The sequence below is a fragment of the Amphiura filiformis genome, chromosome 13, assembly GCF_039555335.1.
Source record: "Amphiura filiformis chromosome 13, Afil_fr2py, whole genome shotgun sequence".
In the NCBI taxonomy this organism is placed as follows: domain Eukaryota; kingdom Metazoa; phylum Echinodermata; class Ophiuroidea; order Amphilepidida; family Amphiuridae; genus Amphiura; species Amphiura filiformis.
The window spans coordinates 3379390-3389678 of record NC_092640.1 but is presented as its reverse complement, the minus strand read 5'-3'; the positions used below and the strand labels follow the sequence as shown (position 1 = coordinate 3389678).

At 41.3% G+C, this 10289-nt stretch overlaps 2 protein-coding genes across 2 annotated transcripts; both read left to right on the top strand.

Moving 5' to 3' along the window:
- Positions 1 to 284: 284 nt before the first annotated feature.
- LOC140168769 (uncharacterized) lies at positions 285 to 1903 on the top strand. Its single transcript, XM_072192179.1, has 2 exons — positions 285 to 827; positions 869 to 1903. The coding sequence occupies exons 1-2, from the start codon at positions 285 to 287 to the stop codon at positions 1901 to 1903; spliced, it is 1578 nt and encodes a 525-aa protein (XP_072048280.1).
- Positions 1904 to 2071: 168 nt separating this feature from the next.
- LOC140168768 (uncharacterized) lies at positions 2072 to 4461 on the top strand. The gene is made up of 2 exons (XM_072192178.1): positions 2072 to 2574; positions 2616 to 4461. Exons 1-2 carry the CDS (start codon positions 2072 to 2074, stop codon positions 4459 to 4461), a joined length of 2349 nt encoding a protein of 782 aa, XP_072048279.1.
- The last annotated feature ends 5828 nt before the right edge of the window (positions 4462 to 10289 follow it).

The window sequence follows — 10289 nt, the reverse complement described above, 5'->3', positions numbered from 1 at the left end:
CAAGTGAAAGAAATCAAGCACAGTGCCAAAAAGGAGGAAATAAAAGGAGTGCCTTTGCAACCTCAGTGCAGAAAACAGAGACAAAAACTCCAACAAGCAGCAGTTACCAGAATGGCAGACAACCTAACACAAACAAAGTAAAGCCATCATGTGTATAGTGTGGCCCAGAGACAAAACACACACTACAAGAATGCAGAAAATTCAGGTCAATTCAACCTGAAGACAAGTCCAAATTTTGCAAGGAGAAAGGACTCTGCTTCTCCTGCTTGAGATCTGGACATAGAATGATTAAATGCAAGAATCGTGAAAAATGTGGCATTTGTGGAAAGCAACACCATACCGCACTGCATGATGACTCAAGACTACAGGAATCTGTCAGCAAGCAAGAAGTTTCAACAACAAAGATGACTTCAGGCTGTGTGAATGGAGAATGTGCATCCACGAGAATGACCATATTACCAGTGACAGTGACATCCGCAGGAAACCCGTGCATCACCACATATGCCTTTATGGATGATGGCTGTGGAGGCGTTTTCATGTCACCCGAGCTCTGCAAAAAACTCAATCTGAAAACAAAGAACACAAAATTAACCCTGAAGACCCTGTCAGATGAAACCACATGTGATACAAAGATGGTTTTAGATGAACTGCAAGTGGGAGATCTTAAAGCACAATCCTTTGTTGACCTTCCCACGGTGTATGTCAAAGAGATGCCGGTTACAGGGAATGATATCCCCAAACAGACAGAGTTGGAAAAGTGGAGTCACCTGAGGGACATCAAGTTTCCGGATTTGACACAAGAACCATCAAGGCATTGTGTCCCCAGAGTGAGCTTGATGATAGGAAACAATGTTCCGCCGCATCACAGCCGATGGAAGTCAAAACTGGCAAAATGGGAGAACCCTTTGGAATTAAATCCACCATAGGCTGGAAGATCCATGGTTTAGTGTCAGAAGAAACTCGCGAGCATCTAGCAGCCCATTTCTGTACAGCGGTTGAAACCAGCAATCAAAGGCTCGAGGAACTGTTCAGGAGCTACATACACAAGGACTTTGATGAAATAGGAGATGAAATCAAACCTTCGGTAGAGGACAAAAAATTTCTACAGAAAATGAAAGACACTATACACCAAGAACCAGATGGCCATTACACTACAGCACTTCCTTTTAGAGATGCAGCTGCTGTGATGCCAAATAACAGATCACAAGCAGAGGCTTATGCTAGCAACCTCAGGAAAAGACTCGCCAAAGACAGCAACCTGTGTGAACAGTACACCCAGTTCATGGAAGACTTAGAAGTCGGTGGATACAGCGAGAAGATTCCAGATGACGAGCCAGAACGAGGAGATGGTCGCTGTTGGTATATTCCCCATCATGGTGTGTTTAATGTGAACAAACCAGGAAAAATCAGAGTAGTGTACAACTGTCCTGCCATGTACAAGGGCACGTCCTTGAATGCCCAGCTATTCCAGGGTCCTGACCTTACAAATGGATTGACTGGTGTGCTGATGAGGTGGAGGAAGGAGCCGGTAGCTGTGCAAGCGGACATAGAAAAGATGTTCTATCAAGTTAGAGTAGCTGAAGGAGACAGAGATATGCTAAGATATCTGTGGTGGTCAGGTGGTGACTTAAACAGTAAATTACAGAGCTACCGCATGAAAGTACACGTGTTCGGAGCAGTGTCATCACCAAGCTGTGTGAATTATGTGATGAAACACATAGCCAATTGTGAGAGTACAAAGCCCAAAGCGTCAAATACTATTTTGAATGCATTCTATGTTGATGACATGCTGGACTCATTTGCCACTGAAGAGGGGGCTATACATGCGTCAGAGTGTATTCAAGAAACACTCGCAGAAGGGGCTTTCACCTTACCAAGTGGCACAGCAACAGAAGGAGAGTAATAGAAGCTTTCCCAGAAGAAGAGAGCCAAAGATCTCAAAGAGATAGATATTAATGTGGACAACCTTCCTTCAGACAGAGCATTAGGAGTAAGATGGGATGCTGAAACTGACAAGCTTGGATTCTTCTACAATGAAGACCAGAAATGGAATGTAAACAACAGGAGAAGCATGCTGTCAATTGTAAGCAGCATATATGATCCCATGGGCATGGTAGCACCGTATGTTGTCAAAGCAAAGATGATACTTCAGACCCTCTGTCAGCAGAAGATAGGTTGGGACGAAGAGATTCCACACCAACAAGCCCATGAATGGAACCAATGGACCAAAGAACTTCCAAAACTCCAGGAGGTAAAGCTAGACAGATGTTTGAAGCCACCAAGATCTGATCAACCTACAAACATTCAGTTCCACCACTTCGCAGATGCCAGCGAACAGGGATATGCAGTGGTGAGCTATGTGAGGTACATGTACGGAACACAAATACATTGTTCCTTCGTGTCAGCAAAAGCCAGAGTAAGACCACTAAAGAAGGTGACAATACCACGACTGGAACTGACAGCTGCTGTCACTGCTGTAAGAGTGGATTGTAAACTAAGAAATGAATGGAAGAAAGGCAGTGAAGACGAGGAGATAGAGAGTCATCTTTGGACAGACAGTATGACAGTCCTAAAGTACATAGAGAATGAAACATCCCGTTTCCACACCTTTGTAGCCAACAGGGTGGAAGAAATAAGGAAAAATCAGACCCGTCACAATGGCATTATGTGCCATCTCAAGAAAATCCAGCAGATGACTGCTCCAGAGGGCTCACCATAGAGAAACTGTTGAAATCTGAAAGGTGGTTTAATGGACCACAGTTCCTTTGGAAGCCAAAGAGCGAATGGCCAACAAGCCCAGACAAGACAGAAGAAATATCAAACCAAGATCCTGAAGTCCGCATCAAAGTTGGAGTTGGACTAGTTGAATGCTCTGATGGAGTACAAGACCCTATCACCAAGGTGGTAAATCACTGTTCTGACTGGATGAAGGTAAAGAGGATAGTAGCATGGCTGCTCCGCCTGAAACGAATGCTTCAGCAAAAGGCCCAGAAGAAATGTGAAACCAGAAGTGAGTCCATGGAACTCTCAGTGGAAGAACTGCAGCATGCTGAAGAAATCATAGTAAAGAAAGTTCAGCAGCAAGCTTTTCCAGCAGAAATCACAGCCTTGCAGAAGTGTAGAGTGTCGACCCAGGAAGATGCCAGCAGTGAAGAGTATTTGACAAAAAGAGCTGAAGTCAAACTACAGAAGGAGATTCACAGTAAAAGCCCAATACTGAACTTGGATCCTGTACTACAAGATGGACTTTTAAGAGTAGGTGGTAGACTTAGTGCAGCAGCAATACCTGAACACTCCAAACATCAGCTGATCCTACCGAGAACCCACCGAGTCTCTGACCTGATCCTACAGCATGTGCACATCCAGAGCAATCACCAGGGCAGGAATCATGTTCTTGCTGTACTGAGAGAGAAATACTGGATACTGGGGGCCGGCGTGACAATTAAACAGTTGATGAAGAGATGCATTGTGTGCAGAAGACAACGTTGTAAACTAAATGAGCAAATGATGGCAGACTTGCCAAGCAACCGTGTCAAGCCAGATGATCCGCCCTTCACCTATACAGGTATGGATTATTTTGGACCCTTCAACATTAAGCATGGAAGATCCATAAGAAAGCGCTATGGTGTACTATTCACCTGCATGAACAGCAGGGCAGTCCACATTGAGATTGCGGACTCGATGGACACCAGCTCTTGTATAAATGCGCTAAGAAGATTTCTTGCCAGAAGAGGACATGTGAAAGAAATCACATCCGACAACGGAACCAACCTAGTGGGCGCTAGCCATCAACTAGTTGAAGCCATAAAGGAGCTGGATGAAACAGCCTTGCAGCGATTTGCATCCAGCCATGAGATTCAGTGGAAGTTTAACACACCCTCCGCTTCCCACCATGGAGGAGTGTGGGAGCGCATGATCCGCACTGTCAGGAAAATACTACAAGCCTTACTTACAGAACAGCACATCAAAGTAGCAAGATCAGATGATGAACTGCACACACTGATGTGTGAGGTGGAGAACACCATCAACAGCAGACCACTGACAAGAATGTCGGAGGACCCAACAGACCTGTGTGTACTGACCACGAACCACTTGCTACAGCTGCGCAACCCAGAAACGCTCCCACCAGGAGTATTCACAGAGAAAGATGCCTACTCCAAAAGACGTTGGAGACAAGTACAATTCCTAGCCGACCTATTTTGGAAAAGATGGGTTGCAGAATACCTACCAATGCTCCAAACACGTCAAAAGTGGCTGAAACCCAAGAGAAATCTTCTAGTCGGGGACATAGTGCTTGTGGTAGATAATTCAGCTCCACGCAACTCTTGGCCGATGGGTAGAATAGAGAAGATTCATGTGGGAAACAAAGGCCTAGTGCGCAGTGTGACAGTGAAGACACAATCGACCACCCTGGATCGCCCTGTTAACAAACTGTGTCTTCTTCTTGAACAGGATAACTAAAGAAGTTACAGTTACAGTATGTGAGAACTATAAACTAATCAACCCACTGAAATGTAGCCGGACAAGTATCATCTCAATGTATTGACACTTCTACGGACAGAAAACTACTGAAAATCAGCCTATAGCCCTGCCAAGTTGAATAATTATTGACGTCATGTTGTGATGAACAATGCCAGTAATGAACCACACATATTTTAGTGTGCACACATCAAGTGAAGTTAGGTGCCTGTGCACACATCAAGTGAAGTTAGCTGCCTGTGCACATATCAAGTGAAGTTAGCTCCCGAGTTAGCTACCTGTGCACACATCTAGTGAAGTTAACTGCCTGTGCACACATCAAGTGAATCTAACTGCCTGTGCACACCTCTAGAGAATCAGCCCTTGTGAACCACATAAAGTGAATTTCAGCCTGTGGTAAACTCATCGAGTGAATTCAGCGTGTGTGATGGAGCCAGACTGTGCAAGAATCAGCATGATGGACAATTTGACATTGAACTTCTACAGCTTGAGCAATAATATAATGTGCCTGATATGAACATTTGCGGTGGACTTTGCACCTGTCTGTATTGTTGGAGCTACATTGTGATGTGACTGATTGTGAGACCTGAGCGAACCAGATGACAGCAGAATTGGCAGTTAAAGCAACTTAATAACCAAATTTACCAAAACAAATCATGCTGGTAACATTTTTGATGGTTGAAAACTGCCATGGTACATGCGCTGGCAGTCCAAATAGTGTAAAATTTATGTGAGAAATTTGATCAATCTAAAATTCAAGATTTGCTAAAGGTTACTAATTATCTGAAAGAACAGTTTCATGATTGAAATTTTTGATTACCAAAACTGGTTTACAATCCTAGTATGACACTCACATACCAGCTATGTTTTTGATCATTCATTCTTTGAAGGAAAGTAACTTCATTATTGATGCATGCTAGTTAAAACATTTCTTCATTCAATATTTTATATTGCAAGAGCATGTATTCAACCAATTTGTTTTGATTCAAAGTGCCAAACCAGCACTTATAGTTAATAGTGATTAGACAACTTACAACCAAATGTGCCAGGGAGCACAATGAACATTGTAAATTTGAACTTACTGAAAGTCCTAACTGATTGACACTTTAAAAACAAAGGACACTTTGAACATTTTAGTTTTCATGCCAAAGAAGCATTGACTTTATTGATATTACATGACAAGTTTTATGACTTGTGAAGTTTAGAACATTGTTGTGTTACACATTGCATTCCCAAAATTTAGGTACCAAAAATATAGGTTTTTTGGGAGGTGTGTTTTGAACTTAGATTATTTATCGTCGATAAGATCCTCGACTGGGGGCCGGGATGTAACGTCCAAAACACCTTTTTGACTTTTAATGGTGTCCTTCGCCTCTTGGAGGCTCGTTCACGATTTGTTTATTTGCGACTGGTAAAAAAGACTGTTGGAAAATGGCAGCTTACAGCAAAGTTGTGTGACACGATAACGTTCTTACGAAATTGCTTATTTTAGCTGATTAAAGAACATTGTTGCAAAAAGAACCTGAAATTCGTGCAACGGGTGAGTATAGTAATGAGTCATCAATAAGCTAATGTTATGACATGTCGTGGAGCCAAGATATAGAGCGTTTCCAACCCGGCCTTGCCGTAAAATTGAACTAAGATCCTGTGTATCTTACAATAAGTATGTAATGAGAGTTGATCTTTGAACCCATATATTGAATATTTAGATGGGATTTCTTTATGATCACATAAAGACTGTATCTTTATCTTTCAAACCACACGTGTTAATGATACCATATACTTGATTACGTAACAGCATTAACATAAAATCAATAGACTGGGAACACTGCTTTTATTGAGGATTTAGAACAGGTTCCGTGGGGTACGGTTGAAGACTCGGATGACCCCGGCTTGGCATGGGGCATGTTTGAAAGTTTATTTATTCCCATCTGCGATGTTCACGCCCCATTTAGGCAGCTTAAAATTCCAAACAATCCTCCTCAGTGGATTGATGATGATTATATTGCGTGCAGACAAGACCTTGTGCGTACAAAATCTCATGCCCAAAATACCTGCTCTGAGGTTGACTGGGATGCTTTTAGGTACCTCAGAAACAAAACTAACAATCTTGCTACCAAGCTCAAGCGGAATTTCTTTGAGTCTTCAATCAATGAAGCTGGAACAAACTCACATAAATTGTGGAAAACAGTTAAAACTGTGCTTCCCGGTTCTAAACAACAATCAATCAACAGCATAAGAATAGGTGATGAAATTGTCAATGATGGTAATTTAATTGCTAATCCATTACTCGTTGATGGTCGATACACGTCCCAATAAATCGGACTTAGTCACCGGTCAGTTCTACAGCATAGATATCCATGGCTAACGATGGTTAACCATGGTTAACTATGGAAACATGTTAAAGGACATCAAGAAAATTTTCTAAGTTATTTATTTTGAGCTCTTTCGAGACGAGTAATGGATATATTCTGTAGATTTAGGTTTTGTCTGTGACTGCTAATGTGAGGCCGTCGTAGGTCGTACGGGGCTCAAACTCGGTGGGTGGGTGGAGCTCTGTCCTGGCAAGAAGAAGTTTATGTTCGTTAAGTCATCCGACCCCAGGGCCCCCTCTCAAGGGGTCATTTGAGGTCAAATGACTAAAAACTGCCATATGGGCATGAAACTAGGTCCTACAGGACTCAAACTCGGTGGGTGGGTGTAGTTCTGTCCTGGCAAGAAGATGTTCATGTTCGTTAAGTTATCCGACCCCAGGCCCCCTCCCAGGGGTCATTTGAGGTAAAATGACTAAAACTGTCATATGGGCATGAAACTAGGTCGTACGGGGCTCAAACTCGGTGGGTGGGTGTAGTTCTGTCCTGTCAAGAAGATGTTTATGTTCGTTTTAAAGTCATCTGACACCGGGGTCCGCTCCCAGGGGTCATCTGAGGTCAAATTACTAAAAAGTGTCGTATGGGCATGAAACTTGGTAGGTACAGTCAACATTTAAAACAACATTTTTGAAGGTCATTTTGGGGTCATCCAAGGTCACCACGGGTCATCTGAGGTCAAATTAGTAAAAACTCATATATGGGCATGAAACTTGGTGGGTACAGTCAACATTTAGAGTTATAAGTTTAGATCATTTTGGGGTCATCCAAGGTCACCCAGGGGTCATCTGAGGTCAAATTACTAAAACTGTCGTATGGGCATGAAACTTGGTGGGTACAGTCAACATTTAGAGCCAAATTTTTGAAGGTCATTTTGGGGTCGCCAGGGGTCATCTGAGGTCAAATTAGTAAAAACTGTCATATGGACATGTCACCATCAGCCTGGTAATCGCGCCCAGCCGAGAACCGCCAAATATGGTAACCGCCTAGTCTATTTTAAAACTGATGCATCAATGACTATGTTCATCATGTCATTATTGTATCATTCTCACATACATTAGGAAATGAATTTGGAGAATAGAGGCCTTGCATGTGACATATCATCCCGTAAATAAAGTCTCAATTTTTAATTTAAATTTATTTGATAATTTTCTAACCTATATTTTCTTTAGAGCAGGGGCAAATATTTCCCCTTTTATCCAATTTGGCCGCTAAATAAGAATGTACTTCTTTTATTACTGATTTAATTCCGCGATTTGTTCCATTCAGCAATATCAAAGATTAATGTCAAGCATCTCACGACAGATATTTAGTTGGCTTAGTGGTTTTGCACAGTGCTTTTTAACCGGGAGGTACCGAGATCGATTCCCACCTCTGCCTGCAATTTTTTTTTCAAGACTGGGAAATAATAACCTGACATTCGCCGCTGACATTCGTACTGCAGAAGCGGAGTTGTAACTTGTTAAACTTTGCTCCTTCCGTAAAAGGGTACATTATTTTGGCACTACATTATTTCATTTTTTCCACATTGCTGGTAGGCCCTATTAAATATCAAATGGTCATAATTGGCGGTCACTTCAAATCATCGCCAACTGAACGAGGTTCAGGAATGTACTCTCATTGTTAATTGTTGGTTAATCCACCACTTGAACAGGACTTAACCAAAGCAAACCAAGACTTAAGCTTTTTTACGAATGCTATAGGCCTACATAAGTATAAGCTTATTATCCTCTTCAACAATAGGATTAAAGATTGGTGCTTGACTGGAATTACGTGCTAGTGTCATTGGTTATTGTTAAAAGGCAATAAGGTGTGTAATTGCAATATTTCCTCTGAATAGGAAAGACTCTCTACATCAAACCATGGAAGTAAGAGACATGGAAGCTGGTCAAATACTACATCAAAGTGAGTATCATACTTGCCGCGATACTGAACAAAAGAAGTACAGGTGGAAGGGGAACAATTGAGTCAACGCATGGTCAACGTACCATGTCTAAAATCAAAGTTCCCGCTTAAAAATCAATAGCAGTACGAAGTCGTGTACTAAGTCCTGACAATGGGCTGTGTTATATTGCCGCAGTGCATGACTAGTTTTATGAACACAAACAGATTTGATAAAATCCCTACGTAATGATCAGAATGCTATTAGTTTAATTTATACAATTTTATTAAAGGTATGTAATTATGTAAAAACCTACCGATTAAATGTATATATATGCTAGACTCTCAGATAGCAGTTTTAAAACAGAAAATGAAATGAAATACAATTTATTTTACGCAGAATGTAAAAATAATACCCGACCCTGGAACATTCTGGTCAACAGCAATTTCGGGCAGGCCCGGGCACACAAATAGATGCTGGATTAATTTTATAATGTAACGCATGTGCCAAGTGCGCATATCAAATTTTACGGCTAATTAGCGGTTTAGAAGTAAATGCATGATTTCCAAAATTTTGAAATTTAAGAAAATCTGTAAGTATAGGGTTGAACTCGATATTTTGATTGGATTTCTGTAACTATGGATTACAAATCTAACATCCTGTGAATTTTTTCCGAATATAAACAACATACTTGAAACATAATCAAGAAAAAACACGATTTTTGCTCATAATAATAAACCTGTAAAAAAACGAACTGGCAATAAAGGCGGCAAGTATGATCCACATCAAAGACACGCTGACTACATTGTTATCACAATAGCTTGATACGTACCATCTATAGAATGTTACGTAAATAATTCAATAGGTGTTGGATCGACCAGCTTCCATGTCTCTTACTTCCATGATCAAACCATGGATGCTGGTGGTTCGAATTAAGCCCGATCCTGACTCCACTTCGCAGCGGTATGCGATGCTGCGATGCTTTTCAAACATCTCAGCATCCCGCGATGAAATTAAAATGTACAGGTGGAGTCAGTATCGGGCTTTAGGAATAAAAACCCAATTCGAAATGATGCGCTTGAGAATTCAACAATATAAATAATGGTAGCTCTATTATAATACACATTAATGATAAAATTCCAAAATATAATACGTTTTCTGTCTTTGCTTGTCACGTGGTAGCGATTATATTTTTAAATAAGTTTCAAATGAATAACAACAAGACTTAGTGGCCGAGTGGTCTAAGGCGCTAGGCTCATAGAGTACTAAGCGTTGCGCCGTGAGTTCGAACCCCGCCTCTGCCAAACTTTAAAAGAAGTAAATTAAAATTTGACTTTTTTTAATTTCATATTTGGGAAATGTGACTGGGAGAATTTATGTATGGTGTGGAGTGGTGTGATAGGGCATGTACTTTATTGGGCGTTTTATCGGCAGTCAACGAGTAATGCATTTCAATGTTTTCTTCTCAAACATAGGTCAAAATCTAGCCGATGCCATTTGTTCCAACCAAACCCCTATGAATGTCAATCTACCTTGCACTGAAGAGACGATACCGGAGG

Bases quoted from the DNA above. Each gene is read 5' to 3' on its own strand.
- LOC140168769 (XM_072192179.1), top strand. From the start codon at position 285: ATGATTAAATGCAAGAATCGTGAAAAATGTGGCATTTGTGGAAAGCAA. The intron at 828-868 runs GTGAGCTTGATG...GCCGCATCACAG, and splicing joins CAAGGCATTGTGTCCCCAGA to CCGATGGAAGTCAAAACTGG.
- LOC140168768 (XM_072192178.1), top strand. From the start codon at position 2,072: ATGCTGTCAATTGTAAGCAGCATATATGATCCCATGGGCATGGTAGCA. The intron at 2,575-2,615 runs GTACATAGAGAA...ACACCTTTGTAG, and splicing joins GACAGTATGACAGTCCTAAA to CCAACAGGGTGGAAGAAATA.